At 38.0% G+C, this 23569-nt stretch overlaps 1 protein-coding gene across 4 annotated transcripts in view; it reads right to left on the bottom strand.

Moving 5' to 3' along the window:
* Window positions 1-23569, bottom strand: part of astn1 (astrotactin 1) — a 267683-nt gene that overhangs the window by 33468 nt on the left and 210646 nt on the right. For all 4 annotated transcript variants that reach the window (XM_056239481.1, XM_056239480.1, XM_056239482.1 and 1 more), the window contains one exon: window positions 2794-3062. In XM_056239481.1, coding sequence (XP_056095456.1) covers window positions 2794-3062 — 269 coding nt within the window. The remainder of the gene's footprint in view (window positions 1-2793; window positions 3063-23569) is intronic.

The raw sequence follows: 23569 nt of genomic DNA on the forward strand, positions 1-23569 counted from the left end.
TTTGTGTTAAGTCAGCCTCAGACTCCGATAGCCTGTGGGGGGTTGGAGGGACATTTGCTGGACAAAGGTGTTAATGTTCCTCTTTCATATGGAGAGTGTCGGATAGCCAGCCTGATGAGCAGGCAAAATTATTGTAAGGATAAATCTGTGTCCAAATGTAGGCCCCATATCTTATTAAATTATAAATATTGTAGTTTATTTATTGTAGCCTATTTTAAGTTTTTTTTTCACACAAAATTTCAATTGAAGTTATTGTAAGGTGAATTCAACAAGGCATGCTGTGTCTTTGAAGCAACAATTAAAGGGTAAATAATTATCATGCATTGATCATATCATGCATGCGCAGCGAGGGAGACTAAATAAATTTGTTAAAAAGAGTTCCAGCGCGAGAGAGGCAAAGAAAAACGCATGTTTTTAATTTAATTATGTTTCTTTGGACAATTTTCGTTTTGTACTGTTTTAATTGTTTAATTTAGCTGTAATTTCTTTGGCAATACAAATTTAAAATGTCGCAATAATAAGATTAGCCTAGTGTTTCTTATTTTGCATCGCAAAAGAAATAAACTCTAAACCCGATGCAACCCTGTTTTAAATAAAAAAAACTGTCCCGACACTTTATTTAAACCTTGAAATGTTCGAACTTGGTTTCAAACTTAAGTAATTTTAGTGTTCTTTTACATTACACAATAATTTAGCAGACTAAAGACGAGCTTCTTCATTTTCATTTTCTGATGCAATCGGCTGACAATCTTCCTTCATCAGTTTATGTCGTTTGTGCAGCGGCTGCGGTTCTACAGGAATGTAGCAAATTTCTGTTGTAATGATAATTAAACAAAACTCTTGACTTTAAATAAGTAAACAGTTATAAACAGTTAGCTATTTAAGCATCAAGGTGGTAAAATATAAACGCTGTAGGGCAACATCGATTAACAACATGTATGCTACATTGAGATTCGATCTCGGGTCGTTTGAAGCTCCTCGAAGCTCGTGTTGTTGCGTTAACCACTGAGCTATCGTCTGCACGCTGTTTAAATTGTAAAGCCTCATTGATGTAGCCTAAATGTTTTTATTGCAATGTTTTATGTTGAAATGTTTTCATTATTTATTCAATTACATTTCAGTAGCCTAATTTCAGTATTGTGATTATGAATTATTTTAACTACGTTTCACTTGTTGAATACTTCTGCTACCAGCTTTCAATCGCTCTGAATCAGCACGGTGCGGCAGCAGATTACGCATTAGAGAGAATAAACCGGAATAAACGAACACTTTTCAGAGTCTATGATTGTAGCGCCTCTTAGCGGTAAAAGGCAGCAAATACACCACACATTTTACCACCGCGGTGGAACGGCTGATGTGGGCATTGTCATGGCTTGCCGACATTTGCGTTTGAATAGCGCGCGTCCTCCGTGGGCGTGTCAGATTAACGCGTAATGAAGTGTAATGAGCTGGGGAAAAAAATACTGACAGCACTCTCTTTTCATACAGATTGCATAAACTGAGAATATTTGTTTTTTATATAAATTACTTCATTTAAAAGAAGAGAATTCAAGCTTCATAAAGAAAAATCTCTCGTGCCTGTATGACAAGTAATCGCGGAGTTACAGTTAATCTTAGGACGCGTTTCAGAATGGACTTCACTGACAGAGAGAACGCAGAACTCGCATCATGTTTGTTTTTCTTTATTTGGTGAAAAGCACAACACTTTGTTTTTATTGTGAGTATCCACAAAAAAAATAGAAACTTAACAGGATCGATTGATGTATAACATTTGCCTGTATGACAAAAATCGACTGAGTTATTTGAGTCTCTTTTGCACTGATAAGAAAAAAAGCGAGACAATCGCGCCGGCGCGATAGCCGACCCCAGGGGGTTAAACCTACCAATCACAGAAATATTTCTGTATCACTTACACGTAGTACGATTTATAAGCTGTTTTCCTCATGGGAACAAAACATTTCCTCAAAAGGACAAGGATGTCGTAATTCACCATCTTTGTGAGGACATTTTGTCCACATAATGTTTACCTGAACCACATGCACTCACAATATATATGTATATGTATATATCTTTGTAGCCTAATCTTTAATCAAACTGCATTAACTTGCCATTCCTCTGAAACAGCATTGCCTTTCCCTTTCCCTTCCAATGTAAGAAGAGAAAATTTTTTGATTAATTCTTAAATTACATTATAAAATACATGAAAATAGAAAACAATTAAATTATAATAATATTTCACAACTACAAGCATTTTTAATTAAACGAATGCAGCCTTGGTAAGCATTAGAGACTTCTTTCAAAAAATCTTTAAAAAGTTACATTTTCTTTATTATTATTATTATTATTATTATAAACTTTCCAAATAATGTATACAAGTGATTTTATTTAAATACTTTTAAAATAACTGTAAATATTTGTAAAAATAAAAAGAATAAACTAACTATATAGGCTATATGTTTGATCATTTATTTTACTATGATGAGATACTGTATTGCTGATAGATAGAACATGGATACATTTAATTGACAAAAACACTGTCAATTTTTTCTTTTCTTTTCTGAACACCTTGCTGTTTTTCATGAGCAGGACAGAATCATGTCCCCATCACTATACTGGTGCAATTGGACACACACAGACCACCTGCTGGCTTCACTAACACTGTCCAGCTGCAACCTTTGTTTTCCCCAGGAGGTCTCCCATCCCGGTACAGGCCAGGCTTTTCGCTGCTTAGCTTCAGTGGGTAACCTGGCAAGAGCTGCAGGGTGAGAGTACAGCATAATGACTCACAGATACCTGGTAGGTGTCGTTGCCGTTGACCAGTTCGTAGATTGGCGTGGCTTTCGTGATGTTGAGCAGCACAGGCTCTGCAGGACGTGCAGGCCCAGGGCTCATGTGGCAGAGGTGACAGGACAAAGGGCACTGGCCCTGACTGCTGCAGTCCATGCGCACCCCTGCCGCCATGCGCTTGGCACCCGAGTCCAGCAGGCTGGCAATGTATGCTGGGTAAGTGAGCGTGCGTGGTTCTTTGTCCCGCTCCTCCGACTCGTCTGACGGAGAGTTTCCTGAAAAAGACAATTCCACATGATTTAGATTTTAAAATGATAGTGTTAGAAAGTAATATTACAAAACAACTAATGAAAAAATTATCATATTAATAAAAACAACACATGTTTATTAATAAACAATAATATAAATGTACAAAAGTATTTAAAATGATCTAAATAATGAAATAATTTTAAAAAGGAATATGCAAAACAAGCTGAATGATTAAAATAAAAAGCATATACAATATGTGCTCTATCAGCACTGTTTCAAACACTAAATCATCATTTGAAATGTACATTTATTCCGTAAAGCCTTGCTTCTATTTTAAGCCCATCCCAAATTTAAATGTAATATTACAAGTCAAGTCACCTTCATTTATATAGCACTTTTAACAATATGGACTGTTTCAAAGCAGCTTTACAGTGATAATAGGAAATTAAAGTAACAGAGATAGTTTTGGCTTTACAGCAGCTCTAGAATAAAGTTCCATGTATTAAGTTGAACTTTATTCTAAAGTATTATTCAATTTCAATAACAATTTCAAATTCAATAACAATTTATTCAACTAATAAAGAACAATGCTATTATACATTTATTTAAACTATCAAACTTAAATAATTAATTGAACATCTAGTTCAGTCATGAAACTCTAGGGTGCAGGCTGAACAGGTACTTTACATGCAATATCCAAGCAATCCCATCAGTACCGCATGGCACAAGCTGATTGGCCTCTGCTGATCCTGCAGCCAATAAGATTGCTTGCTCAACATTAAAATAGTTTGGTTCATTGTTTGATTTAAGCAAGTCTTAATTCCTCTCAATCCCTCCACCATCCCCAGATTCACCTGCCTAGATCTGCTACGGGATTTGTGTATGCCTATTTATGTCTTACATGCTCACAGCAGTGTGTCTGTGCATCTATTAGCAGTAGCAAGCCCATACTTGCTCTGCAGCAGCAGCAGTGTAGCACATCTAGTCCACCAATACCAAATACATTAACACTGCCATATTAAATAACATGCTAAAAGTATTCAGAGGACTGTCATGAACAACAAACTAAACTGCATATCAATTTTTGCTTTATCACCTCTATTTCAGACACTGATTCGTCATTTAAGCATAACATGAAACTGTACATTTATTCTGTAAAGCTTTGCTACTATTTTAAGCCCATCCCAGAAGTATATGAACTCATGGTTGCTTACTCTGCAGACCTCCACACATACACGAAGCAATCTGCAAGCTCAACTGCCAATTAGGGAATACCCTTTCACTGCAGCACACTTTAATAAAAGACACACACACTCAAGATTTTAAAGACGCACACACAAAACAAGCCACACAGAGATTTTATGAGTCAACACTGTGAGAAGAAAATGCACTGAGAACACATTATTCCTTCAGCCTTTCGCAATATCAGATGGGCCACGTTTAGCCCACCATTTTGCATGAGGGACACACGAGGAAATGAAAATGCAGTCTCCCGTAGTACACTTAATAATAAGGCAAAAAAAAAAAAAGCCCTGTTGCAAACTGCAAACATGTCAATCAGTCCACCCAAACATGGTTTTGCTTTCATTTCAGCAAGCTTCCAGTCAAAAATTTGACTTATTTACTTTTTTATTACTTCGGGGTAATCTGAGCAGTTGTTACTTTGTTATTCAATATCCAAGCATAGTCTGGACTGCAGGAGTAGTGCAAAAGGTCATGCAGTTGACCTTTTGGGAGCAAACCAGCCCCAAAATATGGTGCTTTCTTAATTACTCATATAATTCTAAATCATCTAAATTGTATCTTCCGTGGTATTTCTTTGATGAAAAGCATTGTAGCTGTGCCAAGAAAACAGCTCTTGAAAAGAAAAGTTCCTCAAAGTTAATGGATTAAAAGGCCTGGAAATTGCAAACTGTGGATGCCAATCAGTAAGCTCGAGCTCCTCTGAAAATACTAATGTGTTAAAAGTGTTTCATCAAATTCCATGCCAGCTGTAGATTAAGAAGGCATTACCAATATTGCTTTTAGCCGGTGCTTTAATTAGACAGAGAGAGAGAATGAAAAAAGCAAGAAGAAGTGAGGAAGAAGAAACAGAGAAGGCTGGAAAAAGAGAGTGAGAGAAACAGTGGGAGAGCAGCACACTCTACAGTGTGCCAATTTGCTTTGACATATTTTCTCTACAGCTCTGGGTTTTGACAGTTATGAAACCGGCATGATGCATTGCAGGCCAAATTAAAATAGGAGAGTGAAGGAAAACATCTCATTAGATAACTTTCATTTTAGGTGGGTGATTTGCATGAAAAAGCCCAGGAAATCCTGTCATCTCTAGTGTCTCTTTAAGCTCAGAGCTTTTCACGGTGAAGAAAAAGCCTTTGATATTCTCAGTGGTTTGAAGGATTGCCATTTATGACATGCAAATTGTCAGCTGTGACAAAGGTGAGCATTCGGAAATTCCTCGGTACAGCACACTGTATTTTTTTATCACCACTGAGTATAGAAATTCCCTAATATGAGACCTGCACCTAACAGACTAAACACTAGATGGTGCAAGAACTCTGTAGGAGGGGATGCCAACCGTACATGAAACCAGAAGGGAGGGGGTGACCTAACAAATTGCATTATGTCTGCACAGATCCGAAAACACAATATACACGACAAAGTACGAAGATAATGAACATTGCCTCCTCTTATCATGTTCTTTGACAAGTAGGGAAAACATCAAAATCGAAAGTCAAAAATTGCTCTGCGTGTATCCTAAATCCAAGGACTCACCGGAGCTTTCAGTCAATAATCAGGACGTTTAAGCGCCACAGTCAAGCAATTTAAATGTGCTGCAATGTGTCGTCTGGGCTCAGGGTATATTTGAACACTTTAGAAAATCCTTGACAAGCTAATCTTGCAGGAAAGATGCATGATGATTATCACACGGCCCTTATTCAAGCACCTGTTCAGTTCAGATTGTGGTGTTAGTTTATGTCTGATCAAAGGGAGCTGAATGCTAGTCCACAATGGCATCTAAATACTCTTCCAGACAGTCCCTTTCCATCTTACTTCTCTCGCCTCTCCCGACCAGGCTTTCAATCTACCTTGTGTTCGTTTTATTCCACCGGTTTAAGCATGCGGCCAGCAGCTGGTCTTAACTGGCATTCCCCTCTGTCTCTTAATAAAAGCTGCCGGTGTGGTAAAGGTGAGAGTGACTGAGTTTATTTACCTGTGATTGGGCCTGCCTGCAGACACAAAGAGCAGTGACATCTTGTTTGTGAGGTGCGAAGGCTAAACTAATTCATCTGTTGGCACGGTGGAGCTGGTTACGCTCCCCGAGACCTCACTGTGCAATCTGACATGAACTGCTAGGCTGAGGGGCTTGAATCTGAAGCAATTTGCAACAGATCCTGACCTGCCTTACATACAACCGGCTGAGGGCTTTTTTTGTATTCTCAAACAAGAATGATGAGGCTTATATTTAAGCCATATTGCACAGTAATTGTCACAATGTACAACACAGGGCACTGTTTTGAGTCGGAAGGGTGAGGCTGACAGGCAACAATTTTGGATGTTTTGGACAGAGAAAACCAGGTGAAAATGAGTTGCATCAAAGCAGGTGGTGACCGTACAAACATTGTTAATAGGAACTACCACAAATGCAATTTGTGCTGTGCACAACACTATATAAACACTTTTTGTGCAGTCAGTGTTTTTTTTTTTTTTTTTTATATAAACATTACACTTCAATCAGATGTACCTCAGATACTGTATCGAGTATCCTCATATACAAAAAACATGCACAACACACAAATATATGCCCATACATATAGTCGTGTTTGCTGTAAATATATTCATCAGAAATATAAACTTTTTTTTTTTTTTTTTTTTTACAAAACAATAAAAACGAGAAAAGAACTATGTAGGGAGTAGTTTTTCTGGGCATTCTGGATATTAACTAGAAAATAAAATCAGGTCTTTGAGATGTTGCATATTTGGTCCATTTATCCCAGCACAAAGCAAATTGTTCCATGATTTTCAAATGCTGTTATCTTCTCCAATTTGTAAATGTCCATTGTAATTTCCATCCATGTGTTTAGGGTAGGGCTCTCGTGTGACAACCATTTTTTTGGTAAAGCTCTTCTTTACAGCCACCACCAATATATTCATTAAATATTTATTTCTTTTTAACCATTCTTGAGGTATATATCCAAAATATAAGGTTTTACTATCAAATGGTATTACACATTTAAAAATATATTGTAAAGCATTATGTATTCCTCTCCAATAATTCTTAATAACAGAGCAATCCCAGAAAACATGGTAATGGCTTGCATTTTGGTTTCCACAGTTTCTCCAGCAGCATTACTACCATGATATGATTTCTGAGAGGGTGTAATAAAATATCTTATCAAATTTTTCCAACCAAACTCCCTCCATTTCTGTGACCTGGAGCATTTCCATTGATACGTCCATATTATTGTCCATTCTTCCTCAGGTAAACTTATTCCTCCTTCCTTCTCCCATTTTGTTTTAATAGGAAGTCGAGCAGTGTTTTGTTTTAGTTATCTTTGGATATTTTGTCGTCATATTTATCTTAGTCAAAGTCCCCGTTTCACAGGCAGGGCTTAGATTAAGCAAGGATTAGGCCTTAGTTCAATTCAAAAAAACATACTGGTGTGCATCTTGAGACTAAACAATGGCACTGACATTTTAAGGAAATGTCAGGGCAAGTTGCTTTCAGTTAAAACAGCTCAAACATGCATTTTAGTGTGAAACTAGGCTTGGGCCTTGTCTGTGAAACCGACAAGGCCAGCATAAAATTTTAGTTGACCGAAATTTTGTTAGCATTTTAGGGGATGAGAAAGTGCAACATTTAAAAACGTTAAAATTTGTCCTTAATGTGATAATATCCTTTCTAGACTTTTCTTCAAAAACAAAAGTGCATAGATAATATCTTGGAGTTTTGTTTCGAATCATATTTTCATTAACAGTATGTTTAATTTAAAATCTACAATAATAATAATTCTATCATGACACTTCTCTGAACATTTTTCACATGGTAATGGATATGACAAATTTGATGTATTTGGTCTTGGCAGAATAGATCTGCTATGCTGCTGCTGCTGTTATTGCTGTTGTTGTAGATTATTGCTGCTGCTGCTGCAGAGAAAGTACAGGAACTTGCTACTGCCAATACATATGCTGATACGCTGCTGTGAGTATGTAAGACATACTGCTGCTGCACAAATAGAATATATCAATTACACATAGCAGATCTATACAGGTGGAGCTGGGGAGGTGGAGGATTTTAGACGAACTCTGAAAGTGCGCTGCAAACTGATATAGTGAATGGTAACCAGCAATATAAATGTTGAACAGGAAGCTCAACCAATCAGCTTGTGCCAAGTAGTTAACGCTGTAAATATCATAGGCCTGCGCCATCTAGAGTTTCATGACAGAACTTGGCATTAATAATAATAATAATAAATGATGATTTTTTATAAGTAATTTTAGCTGGCATCTAATTTTAGTTGACAAAAATAATTAGTTGCCAAAATTATTTTATTAATTTGAACATGTATTAAAATCCAGCAACATGAGTCATAATAATAATAAACATTCATTACCAAACATTTTTGCCAGTAATTTCATTAAAGAGATTAGCCCTTCTAGTTGTAGCTGCAGGTTTAAGTGAGCAGTCCACTGCATCTCCTACAGCAACAGTGCCATAATCAAATATTTGCAGTCTTCTGCAAGTATCCCTTGGAGTTAGAGGACGATCTCAGCAACAGGGATTCTGTGCCAGCCAGGTGCGGTTTCCCGGTGCCTTATCTGTCTGCGCACGGCAAGCAGCTGGCATGCCTTTCACGAGCGGATTACACGCTAACAGTGCTGTACGCTAGTACTATCATTTCCGCTTTACAGGGAACATGCTGACCTTCAAGCGCAGCTCAAAACTTTCACCCTTTTTAACTGATGGATGACTTAAGAGTGTGTGAAAGACTTCTGAAAGACGCCGAAGAAACAAGATGAAATGTAAAATGACAGATGCATTAATCTGAGATTAGAGTATGGCAAGTTATTAGCCTGAGGAACATTGGATTCTTATTTCATTTCTTTGTCCAAGGCTGAACTATTTTGAGTCTTAATACAAAAAAGAAGAAGAACAAAAAATGCCAGGAGTGCTGAAATATGCATTATACCTCTTATCCTCGCAGTGAGAGATGATTCAACCTATCTGTGTTAAAGAACAGGTGCAAAAAATATTTTGAATGTGGAAGAAAAACTAATTTCACAGAAAGATAGAATTTTGCAGTTCAGATAAAAACAGAACGGTTTCCTCTAAGCGTTTGTTACAGACACTGTTTGCAAGACTGTCCGTTTCCAGAGTTTTTGTTATACTTTTACATATATTATAACTGTTAAATCTCTGTTTAAAGGGACACTTTCCTCTAAAATTAAAATTATGTCATCATTTACTCACCCTCAAGTCAATGGGGTCCAAAAACATGTAAAAAAAAGAAAAAGAAAAAAGGCATACAGGTTTCGGAACAAAATGATGGCGAGTCGATTATTATTTATTTTTTAGGATAGCTATCTCTTTAAGAAGAGTTGAACATGCAAATAAACAGCAACACAATGTGGAAACTAATTGCTTTTCAGAATACTGATAAAGTTGGAGATATAAGTTGAAGAACGCCTACTAGCAACTGACAGCACTGACTGGCGACCTCCAGAAATGAGCAGGTCTTACTTTTAGCACGTTTCCTGTCAACTAGACTGATGAATTGCTAAATTTCCAAAATATTTTCCTCAATACGTGTAAAATTCCCCTGGTGCTTCTATCAAAAATGAAGCATGCCCTAACCCAGCACACATAGCACAGCAGAGGCCAGCATTATTCAAGCGTGCCTATGTTGCCAGTGTGAGGAGACGGGTTCCACAGTGACCGGTTGAAAGATTAATTAAGAGGAGAAGTCACTGGGGTCCAGTTTGTCCTGACCTCTAAAATGAGTAATCAGGGCCAGGAGATGACTGCTCCATCAGGTTCCTGTCTCAAGCCCTCATTCTGTCACACAAGCACATATACACACAGGTCACCCCGTGTTGACATGGCAACTGGCCTGCTCATTTTTTATCTTTTCTCTCCATTGTAATGGCTGCATTCAGCTCTCTTGGCTTCACCTGTTTGAGGCAGAGACCATCTGTGAATGCTGTAAAGGAATAAAATAACTTTGTATCACTAAAAACCTATACAATTAGGACAAAATACATGAATAATAGAAATAACCTTGAGCTTTGCAAAGCAAAGAGTTGGTAAAAAAGACCTTTTTCCTGAACTTTTTTTGCTGAGGTACTGTAGTGATGTGACACAGATGACCCGAACTCATATATAATCTAGACAGGTTCTACAGTATGCTGGAAGTGTACATATACTTTAGCAATGGCAAAGTCTTTTCAATGTGGAATATGTCAGTGATATAAAGTCAGAATGTCTTTTTACTTAATCCTGGTCATATTGTGAACAATTTAGTTGCATGTTATTCACAACACTATACCTTTCAGAGTAAGTACGAAAGAAATTAATAATTTTATTCAGCAAGGTATAAGACTGCAAGTAAAGTAAAAATATTTATATATTTTTTTTAAATGCAGTTCTTAGTAATTTTGCACTTTCTCGTCATCAAAGTATCCACAAAAACACTGAGAATAATAAGACATGTTTCTTGATCCCTAAATAACCATATTGGGATTTCTGAAGATTCATGTGACACTGAAGACTGGAATAATGGCTTCTGACAATTCAACTTTGCCATCACAGGAATAAATTACATTTTAAAATATATTAAAATATACAAAAACAGTTATGTTCAATTTCTATAATATTTGAGCTTCGTAAAATGTAGTAAAAAGTCAAATGAGCTTCAAATGGCCAAAAATAACACTTTAATTGCCGTCCAGCAAGTGCTTTGTTAAGCTGTGAAGGAGAACACTACAGCAACGACAGATTAATGTGTTTCAGCAGAAAGTGAGGGCCTGCTAAATGAAGTGGCACAGTTACTGTGAAGCTGGAGTGATACATCCATCATGGAATCCACCAATGAAGCCTGCATATGGTTTGGGTTCTACCCCAGTGGTCATTGAGTGGAAGAACAAGACAAATGGGTTGTATTATCAGGTTTCAATTGTCATTACTACACAAAGATTAACCAAGTTGTCAAGTGTCCAGCCAGGTATAATTAAGAAATTAGTCACCTGCAAAATAAGCAATGCTAATCGAATCCTATAATATTATTGAGCGTGCTACTCAATCTTTGAAGTGTGATTTGACAGGACTAACCGGAACACGGCATCATCATATTCAAATTTTAACACAGAAATAATTTCTGTGAGTATATTGATTGAATCAAAGTAACAAAGCAAAGGACATGCGTTAGATTATTAAGGTGCACAATTACTGATAAAATAGGGCTTTTCACACTGCATATGCTGGGTTAAGCAAAGTTTCACACTTGTACTTTTGTGGCGCTAACCACGAATTGCAGTGCTAAAGTTATACAGTGTGAAATAATGCAGTGCTAGAATGTAAAGCAACTTGTTTAGCAATGGACAACCAATTATAAAATGCATTGGGTGCTTACCTTATTAAATATTGGTAAGAGCTAATATTAGAGCTTTGTACAGCAGAAATACAAGGGAAGTGTGAGAGAGATGAATGACAATAACAGTGTTAATCTACAAAACTACAGTGTCAAATCAGGGTATGCACTCACTGCAAGTCAGTTTGGATAACTTCGGCATTTACACTTTGGATGCTTCCATTAATACTTTTTTTTTTTTTTACATAGTAGCATGTATGCAAACAAGACGCTTAATGTGGAGATAATTTGAATATATTTTTGAATCATAATTGAGATGTTCCAAACTCTCCCTAAACAACCACTCATTTGCGCTGAGAATTAATGATGCTGGTGTACTTTCATTTTTCACCATCACCAACCATGAATCCGTTTCTCTGCAGCATCTGTAAGTATGTACAACTAATCAAGCTGAAAAATATCACTGCCATGCTACATTTTTATTAGCTATCAGTTAGGGATGTTACAGTATACTGTATTTCACTTTTTATTTCAGGGTTATAGTAACTTTTTTTTTTTTTAACTAAAGTACATGGTTGATTTTATGCAAAACTTCCTTGGCACTGTTAGCGCCTTGAATGACCAGTTGAGAAACAACTTTTTTTTGCGACCAATAATAATAATAATAATATATTTAATGTAATAATATGTATTTAATATTAAGAAAGGTATTAGTTATAAGAAAATAACAGATTTTTTTTTTGGTCCTTTTTAAAATTCCCGTAGCTCATACAGTAGCACATGGCACAAGCAACAACAGGGTCATGGGTTCGATTCCCAGTCAATGCATGAACTGTAAAAAAAAAATGTATACCCTCAATGCACTGCTTTGAGTTAATGGAAATGTGACAATTATGCACAACACAGTCAATAGCTGTCATCAGAGAGCTCAGCATCTCTTTAGGAGTAGCATGGTGATTTTGCCATTTAATTTGTAGTCCTACGGGAGGCAAACTACTGAATAAAAAATACTGAAGCTTCCTGATGAGTCAGGCAACAGTGCCGGTTATGCTGCACAATTTTAAGAGCAAATCGATCAGCACGGGATAGCAGTCTGAACAGCTCAAACACAGACGTCTTACTTGAACCTAAAATACTTATTCTGGATTCCTCCTGCGGTCTCCCACAGTGAGAGTTGGATCATGCCGGTTGCTGTCTGATTTCTATGATCAGTCTCTGCACTCATCTCCCACACATCAGATTACTGCCTATTGTGTGTCTGTCCTTCATGGGGATGCCATTGCTTTCTGATGGCCTGCATCATATTATGTCCTTTTGTAAATATAAGCATTCATGTACTGTATCTCCCGGGAATGAACTGATGAAATATATACCTGCAATGTAATGCAAGTCGCTTTGGATAAATGTGAAAATGTAAAAAATGCTTGACCAACAGTGTCCTCCTTACTGACTAGCCCATAAAAGTCTTTATGCATAGATATGCGAGTTGCCAAGATTATGGAGAATAGAACTGAGACTCTCAATAAAGTGTCCTAGCAGCAGTTAAGTTTCAAGATGTGTCATTACGTGGAGTTATAATGGAGGGTTCTGTTTAATGAGATATTTAATGTCTTCACTGACCTACTGCATTCCTACTAAATTAAGTTTCAGTCTTTATCACACCTGCCTGATGATATTGAAAGAAATATGCAATAATTGCATGTGACTTTGAAAAAAAAAAAAATATATATATAAAATATCTCATTTACAGGCAGTACCTTGAATACCACTACATATTTTACCATATTTAGCAAAGATTCAATACATGAATCAAAAATGACAGTACAAAAAAAAAAATCCATTTCAAATAAAAGCTAACCCTAACTTTCTATTCATCAAAAAATATGATATGATCCACAAAAATATGAAACAGCAAAACAGTTTTCAACATTGATAACAATGCTTATATATACACAATATTATGGTTTTAGTGAATTTTTCATTAAATAAATGCAGACGTAAGCATAAGAGACAAAAAACATAAACAAAAAAACTTTTGAAGGTAGTATGGATGGATTGATGGATTATGATTTTCCCTGGTAAAGCTAGAAACTGGTGAAAATCACAGCCCTCCGTATTTCTCCTGAACTAGAGTAGCTCTCAGCGTAACCGGTTTTCCACACGTCTCGAGTTGGTGTGTGGTGCGCTGTTGTGCCGTGTTGTTGTTGCAGTCAAAGTGCCCTGAGTTGATGTGAGAGGAATGTGTTGGTGGTCATGCAGAAAAGCAGCCCAGAGGGTTCAGTCATGGGTCGGTGCACCCCTGATACGTCCAGGTCTCTGGCCCTGTCCGATACCAGCCAGGTCTTGATGTCAGATAAAACACATTGGCTTTCTCTTGCTCTTTCCCTATTTACTGCAACGATGGCATTGACCCCATCTTCAAATTGAAATCCCTCTCAAATTATGCATGCATGTGCTGAAACTCCCTTTAGTAACACAGTCCAACAGTTTCAGACCACAGTCATTTTTTTTATGTAAATTTAGAAATAAACAGAAATGTAAAATTCCAGATTTTCAAGCAACAAAACATTTAGACAAAAAATTAATAAAAGTTGCATCTTTTGAAACACTTAGCCATGCAAAAAAGCAATTACAATACAATGTTTGCTTTCTTGACTCCCCGATTCTGATAGCATCTCTAATCTTTCATTCCCTCTAACCTCAAAGCGAAGACCACTTGGCTGGTGATCCATAACACCACACATGTGATGTTTTATAAACAAAGTTCGGGAGGAGCACGGTCAAATAATCATTCCAATCAACTTGTCATCAAACAATTACCATGTCTACCCTATCAGCACGAGAGGAAGCATATAAATATTCACTCTGTCAACTCACCTAACATTCCTTGACAGTTTCAGCATCCCTCCACCACCCCGACTCCTCACTCTTGGCTTATCTTATTTATTTATTTCACAGCCAGGAATACGGGGGGAGTGTTCTGGGTTCGGGCCGAATACCTAACTCGGAGCCCTCTCCTCGGACAGCACGCCAAATACGCATTTATTCTATCTGACTTATTTGTAAGTGTGAACTCGTGAACTACACGTCTTTCTCGTTCCTTTTAAATGATAGATAATAAACTCCCAGCACTCCCACTGCCACCATAAAGAAGTCGAGAGTGTTTACAGATTACCAATTCATTCAATTCAAATGTTGTGATAAATCAGAGAGGAGATTATTTGCCATGATGAGCCTGATAAGTGATTGTGTGTGTCCTCAAAAGTGGGGCAAAGGAATGAGGAATCACAGCATGGAGGATGGCTGGAGGATATATGAGTGGCACGAAGCGGGAGCTTGTTATTGAGGAGACTCACACCGTCTGCACCGAAAGCAGACTAGTGTGTAAGTGTGCCAGTTTAGCAATCGTAACCCCCCCCCCTCCGTTAAACACACACGAACTCACTAGCCCACACACTGCCCTCAGCGTTTGCGAGCCACTTTCCTCCACCCGCTCCTCCCAGGAGATGTAATTAACAAAGAAATTACAGTGAAACACACTGCCGACGGGTGTCTCTGTCTCCAGCAACGCTAAAATGTGACAGAGAAAATGAGCAAAAGAGAAAACCAGGGACAGCGCCAAAGTGTGTGACATTTCCCCCCTAAAATGAGGCGACAATTAGATGCGCATTAATTGTATTGTAAACGAAAGTCTGCAGCGTGCACAGGTAGTTCCTCATTCCCACCACAACACAAACCCTCGGAAGTCCTCATTAGTCTTAATTAAAATGCATTTTTCATTTAGCAAAACCCATTTCACTAATGCATTTCAATGACAAATATATTTTGAAAGATGACAGCCAGGGATACTGGCATTGGCTTGTCTGTTGGACAGAACTAATATATGAAAACCACTGTAATATACACAGGCACATCATTCACTCGTTTTCTTTTCTTTTTTTTTGAGGGGGCTGGAAGTCCTGGCATGAACAAAAATAATATATATATATATATATATATATATATATATATAAGTCTGTAAGATTTGTTATGCTTTTGAAAGAAGTATCTTATGCTCACCAAGGCTGTATTTATTTAATCAAAAATACAGTAAAAAATAGTAATATTGTGGAATATTGTTACAATTTAAAATAACCATTTTCTATTTAAATATAATTTAAAATGTAATTTATTCCTGTGATTGCAAAGCTGAATTCTCAGTAGCTATTAATTCAGACGTTAGTGTCGCATGTACCTTCAGAAATCCTTCAAGAAACATTTCTTATTATTTTCAATATTGAAAACAGTTGTGGTAAATATTTTTGTGGAAACCGTTTTATTCGGGATTCTAACATGCATGAAAAATTCATTACTGTCACTTTTGTCAATTGAATGCATCCTTTTTAAAGAGCATTGAAAAAAAAGAAAAAGAAAATTCTTACTGACCCCAAACTTTTGAATGGTAGTACATGTTTTGCTTGGCTTATCTGCTTTTTGACAAACACTTATCTATAAACTTTTTTTTTTTTTCATATTTGTTGCATTCAAAAGCCACTTGGCTACAATTTCCAATCTTCTAATCTAATACAGAATCATCCCATCCCATTTTCAATCTATGGGAGACACCGTTCGTACATTTAACTATAAATGTGATGGAAATATAAAGAAATATAAAGACAATTATTGCACTTCCATTTAATTGTTGATTAAATGTTTTAAAATACAAAGCATATAAAAGTTACATTTTATTCTTGATAAAATATTTATTTAGTCACTGTTCTCAAGTGTTATAATCTGGTAGAAACTAAATTGATATGTGTGTAATGTTGTGTAACATCAGTAAGACATTAAAATTAATTTATTTTAATAACAGATGTCATGGAGCTGTACGTCAGTATGTCAAAATCAAAGTGATTACATCCCAAATGCATTTTAGCACTTAAGTCAGTCAAGCAGTAACTATCTTTTTTATGCTTCAGGCATACACTGTGACTGTCTAGCTTTTTTTTCTTCTTTAAACTATGCAGTCAATTGTCACCTGCACCAATGGTTTACGGAAATCTCAAATGACTAGTATTAAGAAATGGAGAGTGTCTCTTATTTTCCTTAAGTTGACAACCACATACTTACACACACACACACACACACAGCACATGATGTGGTGGGGTGGATATCGCACATCCCTAGGTTTTCTTTTATCAGAGCACAGTTGAAATCCACATCTCTCCAGCATAAAGATGTGCTGCTGGCAGATGGGCGCTGGGGGCTACGTGATAGAATGTGCGTTGAGGCAATAGAGTTTGACTGAACTCCTGAGGGAGTATAGGGCATAAATCTCTCTCTGCACACAATGAGATTTGGTTTCCAACCTAGGACGAACTAACCTTGCCCTCTGGCAAGAGGCTGTCCTTGACCATGCCGGCACTGGACGGCGAGAGCATAAAAACCGTAAGCCTAGCCTGAGAGGAGTGAGTGATGTTTACTAAGCAGCTCTGCTTCCCTCAAACTCATCTCTCGATTTCAATGCGCTCATACTGGCTCTTTGCTGCCTATTTCTCATTCAACGTCAATTCATCTTCACTTCTGTTGCTGTTAATTTGGATTGTCTTTTCGGTACAAAGAATCGGCAACATCAATTATGGCCGGGGTGAAATTTCTAATTAATATGCGGCGCCTAACAAACTGTAGGGTACAAAAATGTCAAATAACAAACAGTTAAAGCAGCCAGAGGGAAAATCTTTTAATAACCTCTGCTTAGCAGCTGATACCCACTGCACCAGCCACGAGAGCTTTCCGAGGAGATAAGCAATGGCATGGAATTAGTATAGCATGGTGGTTTAAAAAATGTTTTAATGCAAACATTTTAGATGCTGGTATATTCACCCCTGCAACCTATTTCAGGTGTGTCGGCAAGGAAAACTGCTGAGGCTGATGAGAAGTTTATAGCCAGGAAATACAGTTGAGCCAAAGTTATGGCCAAAGTTCAGATTTTTTTTTTATGGATGGTTTCCAAGCCTGTTCATGTGTCAGGCTTAGTCAATAAGAAAAAAGGGAATGGCAAAGATGGAGTCTGGGCATTTAGTAAATCCTATCACTGTGAACAAACATTAAAGAACAGTTATCAAACACTCTCAGCTGGAGACTTTGTAGAACAATCTGTATAGCAAGAAAGCAAAACACCAGACAGATATAAGGAAGAAAAAATATGTGTGAACAACTGTTATTTGAAGTGTAAAAAGACCTGGGCCCGTATTCATAAAGAATCTTAGTGCAAAGAGTTGCTCCTAGTGACAAAATTCTAAGAACATTCTTAGAAATGTGGGCGTTTACTCTTAAAATTAAAGAAAAAATCCTAGTAAAGAAAAAAGTAATTCAGAAAGCATCTTAACCCTTAAAAGAGGTCTTAAGGTCAAAATTGTTAGGAGTACGGACGAGGACTTTTAAGAGGCTTAAGAGGTTCTTTAGCAGAAGAGAAAATGGCAGAAAGACGAAGAGGAAGGAGAAATGTGTTGCAGACAATAGATGACAGTGAGTTAATAAGACGCTATAGATGAGATCGTGCAGGGGTCATGTTTGTGACTGATCTTATTAGAGACACACTAATATCTCAGACAGCGCAGGAATGCCATAATGCCAGAAATGAAAGTAATCACTACATTAAGATATTTGGCAAATGGGAAAATGCAATAAAGCAGCAGTGATTTGGGTCTGTCACAACCTTCTGTAAGCAGTGATCACACAAACACTTACAGCACTTTCAGAACCTCTTATTGTGTCGCATTTCATTTAGTTTCCACTGGACATTCCCACCTTGCAGGCTCAAAAAACTGCAGTTATGAATAGCAGGCTTCCCTGGTGCGCACAAGCAGGGGAATGAACTGTTAATAATTTGCGCTATAAGCTCCCACGTCCGCTTTTCGCTCCATGCTGTGACACCCGGCCCGAATTTTCCTTTAATGATGGCCTAGTGTTCATCCACTAACTAGGCTAACAGTAAACACGGTTCTTCTGTCCAGTAGGGCTTTCTCGTCTTTCTTGTTTTTTTATTCCATGTTTGCTATATTAAAACCAACATTCAAACCACCACTTAAATAGACAGCAATCAGTGTAATTGGAAAGAGTAGAACAATTTTTATCATTCTAAGCCAATCAAATACCTTAGGAAATTAACAGCATGGTAAAAAAAGTGTGTGTGTGTGTAGTGTGTGTGTGTGTAAACTCTATACTTAAAATTGCTCTTTTTTTCCTTCTTGGACAACCAACCAATCACAGTCTTCAAAAGATTGTGTCATACATAGCAACGGGGTCAACCCCGCCTCCTCACTAAGATGAAAGTTTTTGTCTTTTCCTTACTCAGAGTTGCTCTCAGATCGGTCCCGAATCGCTCTTAAGCTAAGACTCCTACGTAAAAGTTTTTAAGCTAAATTAAGAGTTTTCTGAGAGGATTCTTAGAATCTTTATGAATACGGGCCCAGGAGCCTCATGTATAAACAGTGTGAACGAACAGTTTGGGTGTCTGAAAGCGTGTTCGTAAATTGCCACGTATACAATACAGAAATTTTTCATTATGTTCAATTTATATAGACCCAGAGATCCCAGTGATGTATTAAAGTAATTGTTTAATATCTGACAAACATACAGTACGGGATGCATAACTTTTAATGGAGGACATTTGAACCATGTTACATGACACACACACACACATTGGTACTCCTATCATTGGCATAATGCTTTTTATAGCCTAATGACATTTTCTAGCCCCTAACACTACACTATACACACTCATCCTATTAGAAGTATAAAAATATCAGTATACTTCCACACAAACACTCCTTTTCCTTTCCCTTCCTTTTTCACTTATTTCATCTCCAATCTCTGTTTCTTTATCGTCTTGGCTGATCTTCATCAAAGTAGCTAATGAGTTCCATTGGAACTCATTTGAAGTGGTGAGTATATTGCAGCAATAAATTATGTGTGTACGCAGCACGATATTATCCTCCAATGGCTGTTCTCGATGGAGCAACACTACTGAGCTCTCAGGATGTCATCTTCATTAGCAGGCATGGATTTCCCTGGCCTGGTCTGTCTCTGTCTATCTCTCACTCTCCTTTTCTTTTTTGTCCCTTATATTTCAAAATGAATTTTCTGCTTTGACTCCTACACCTGCTTGAGAAAAATGAAAACGCCCTTTTGTTTATTTTACTTATCTAAATCTTCGGGAAACCACAAAAAGGAAATAAAGAACTCAGACATAGAACTCACACACACACACACACACACACACACACACACACTATTTTTGTATCCTGTATCCCCTCCTACACACAGACATACTGTTCCAAAGGTTGGTCAGTAAGATTTTTGTTCTGATATAAATTAATACAACTATTTTAAGTAAAGACTGGCTCTATTACAGTAAACACTGAGGGCAAGATGTACTAACGCTTTTGCGCCCACTTCAGGCGTATTTGTTTCGCAAAGTGCACATAAAACCATGGCGAGGTATGTACGAACGGGACGCACCGAGATGAAAGCGCAGACTGCCTGTCGCGGGAACTGAAAATGCCAAAATGCGCTTTTCGTGTCATGCATATGCATTCATGGGATGGTCAAGGGGAAAGTGGGGGTGTCACATAAAGAGATGGGAGGAGGAGAAGCGTAAACTGCGCCTAATTATGTATTCCGCGTTATGTACAGAAAAAGCCGCTGAAAGCTAGGGCTGGGCGATATGGAGCAAAAAATATATCTCGCTATATTTTGCTATATCTCGATATACAATATATATCTCGATATCTTTACAGGAAAAATAACCCAACAAAAACTACTGCAAAAACAAATATGCCAAATACCACACCATTTTTTTTTATTGGAGTGCAAAGAGGTAGGCAGTTTATGTAGTCCAAAGTGCTTCTGCGACATTAAAAAAAAAAAAAAAAATCCCTGTATACAAAAATAATAATTCAACGACGGCAATGGCCAGGGTTGCCACCTGTACCGTTTTACCGGGATTGCCATTCTTTTTAATAACCTGTCCCGGGAAATTTATCCACTCTCCCGGGACACAGAATGTCCCGGTTTTCGAAAGGCTGTGTGAATATGTATGTTCAAACCGTGTAGCGTGCGCACGGCAGAGAGGGAGAGAGCACCGTGTAGCGCGCACGGCAGAGAGGGACAGAGAGCGAGAGACCTTGTGTGTGTTTGCTAGTGTGCATGTGTGCCTCAAGAAGTGCATGTAAAACAGGATTCAAGACGATTTTTTTAGACGAGTTCTGTAGCCTCCGGGCTAGTTGCGGGCGCCGCCATGTTGAATGAGACCACATGCGAGGGGAGGGGGAACAAAAGCAAGGAGGCGGGGGCGAGCACAGTGCAGAGAAGGCAAAGTGGCGAAATCAGAATTAAATATAAACAATATATCGATATATACGATATGTCAAAATCCATATCGTGTTTAAAAAATATCTCGATATATTTTAAATATCGAGATATCGCCCACCCCTACTGAAAGCGCGCCTCTATTTTGCGCTGAAAATTCTCCGCCTCTTAAAAGCAGGTGTAACTTAGGAAACGGGTTTCCTGGCATATGCCTCCTGGTGAAATGGCAGCAGTAATCCGAGCAAGACGAAGACATAGGCTAAGGAGACGAGCTGAAAAGATTTTTGCCACAAGAGTCACACTTTTTCAGTTGAGTGAAAACGAAATCATTAAGCGTTACAGATTAAGCAGCTACGCAATATTACAGTTACTGGAAGAAATCAAAGATGACATTGAATCTCCGAGTCAGCGTTCACATTCCATTCCAGCAGTTGTTAAACTACTCGCTACATTACAATATTGGCATCAGGATCATTTCAAACAGTCATAGCATCAGGAGTGAGAGGAGGAGGCCCATTCAACTGCGTGTTTAAATACGCGCAATCTACGGTAGCTATAGTGGGTGGGGACAGGCGCTGATTACCCGATGAACTGCAGGTTTGGTACATAACACGCACACTGCGGTTTCACATCAAGCGCTTTCTGCGTCTTGGCCATGGCGCTATTAACGCTGTATTCGCAAATGTACGAACATCTGGCCCTGAATCTATTTCAATGAAAAGCTGTTCTTTTGAACTTTCTATTACAGTTTTATCCAACTGCTACACACACTAAATCTTTTCATGTCACACGATTTTTGAAACCTCTCACTCAAAGTGCAAACCTACACACCAAAACTCCAAAACCATAAGCTGTTTCTCAGCCCTTGACTCAATTGCATAAAACACTTTTTTTCAAAACACTACACACAATTCTCTAACTAAAACACAAAAATCTAACAGGAAGTGACTTTCTTTTTCCAAACACAACCAATCAAAATGCTACACTTATTCACCAGGTCACACACACACTCCTCACATGTGCAAACACTAATTGCTTAACTGATCCCTTACCGATCACTGCTTTACTGTAGTATAAGCCTATAAATAGGTCAAAGGTCAGATTACCTGTTTTGAACAATGGACAGAGAGCAAGAGGAGTAGGAGAAAGATGAATAGGAAGAAGAAGAAGGAGAAGGAGAGGAAGAAGAAGAAGAAGAAGAAGAAGAAGAAGAAGAAGAAGAAGAAGAAGAAGAAGAAGAAGAAGAAGAAGAAGAAGAAGAAGAAGAAGAAGAAGAAGAAGAAGAAGAAGAAGAAGAAGAAGAAGAAGAAGAAGAAGAAGAAGAAGAGAATGAAGGAGAGCTATCTCTGATGAGATTTGGGCAACACTTGTTGATCATGTGATCAACCACGGTTTGACCATGAGAGAGGCTGGACTGAGAGTCCAGCCCAACTTGAGTCGATTTACAGTGGCATCTATAATTCGAACCTTCAGAAATAAGAACAGATATGCAACTATCTAATGACTATTTTAGCATTACAGTAATGTACTGTAAAATACGTATGATTGCATAGTATTGCATAAACATTTGTAACTCTAAGCCATCCATTCACTGCACTGCATTGAATGAATGAGGTTGGTTATCATGCTGTACTACTTTTTTGTAAGTTGTTTACAGTTCCTATGCTGAACACATACTGTGTTTGAATTCTGTACAGAGTGGAAAGGCAAACACATCATGGAGGACGAGGACGCTTGTTTACAGATGTACAAGAGACTGCAATTATAAATACGGTTTTGGCCAACAATGCAATTAGGATTCGAGAGATAAGAGAGCATATCTTGAATAATGACACCATATTTAACAACATCAATGCTGTAAGCCTGTCGACCATACAACGCATCCTCCAACGGCACCAAGTGACGATGAAACAACTTTACAAGATGCCATTTGAGAGTCAAGAATCTGTGACATGACTTTAGTATGCAACACTACTTCCAGTACTTCAGACATACCATATTTACTCTTTTGTATATCCTTTTGTCTGTTACAGAGAGTATTGGAGATGGATGCCCATGTAATTCGCCATGAATTTATTTATGTGGATGAGGTTGGCTTTAACCTCACCAAAACCAGGCGCCGCAGAAGAAATGTAATAGGGCAGAGGGCAATTACCAATGTCCCTGGACAGAGTGGGGGTAATATAACTGTGTGCTGCCATCACTCAAAACAGGGTCCTCCATCACACTGCCACACTGAACAACACCGGCCATATGCTCACTTTTCTGGATGCAATTTACACAATGCTTGTCCCTGATCCAGATCAGGAGCCTAATAGATGTGTAGTTATATGGGACAATGTTAGTTTTCACCGGGCTGTTCTGGTCCAACTGGTTTGCCACCCATCCACAATTTGTAGTTTTGTACCTACCCCCATATTCACCTTTTCTAAATCCCATAGAGGAATTCTTCTCAGCCTGGTGCTGGAAAGTGTATAATTGCCAACCCTATGCCTGCATGGCGCTTCTCCAGGCAATGGAGGATGCATGTGGTGACATAGAGGTTGCCTCTGTCCGAGGTTGGATGCGCCATGCTAGGAGATAATTCCCTCGATGGT

Source organism: Rhinichthys klamathensis, unplaced genomic scaffold (assembly GCF_029890125.1).
Source record: "Rhinichthys klamathensis goyatoka isolate OS25496 unplaced genomic scaffold, OSU_Roscu_1.1 h1tg000566l_1, whole genome shotgun sequence".
NCBI classification, from domain to species: domain Eukaryota; kingdom Metazoa; phylum Chordata; class Actinopteri; order Cypriniformes; family Leuciscidae; genus Rhinichthys; species Rhinichthys klamathensis.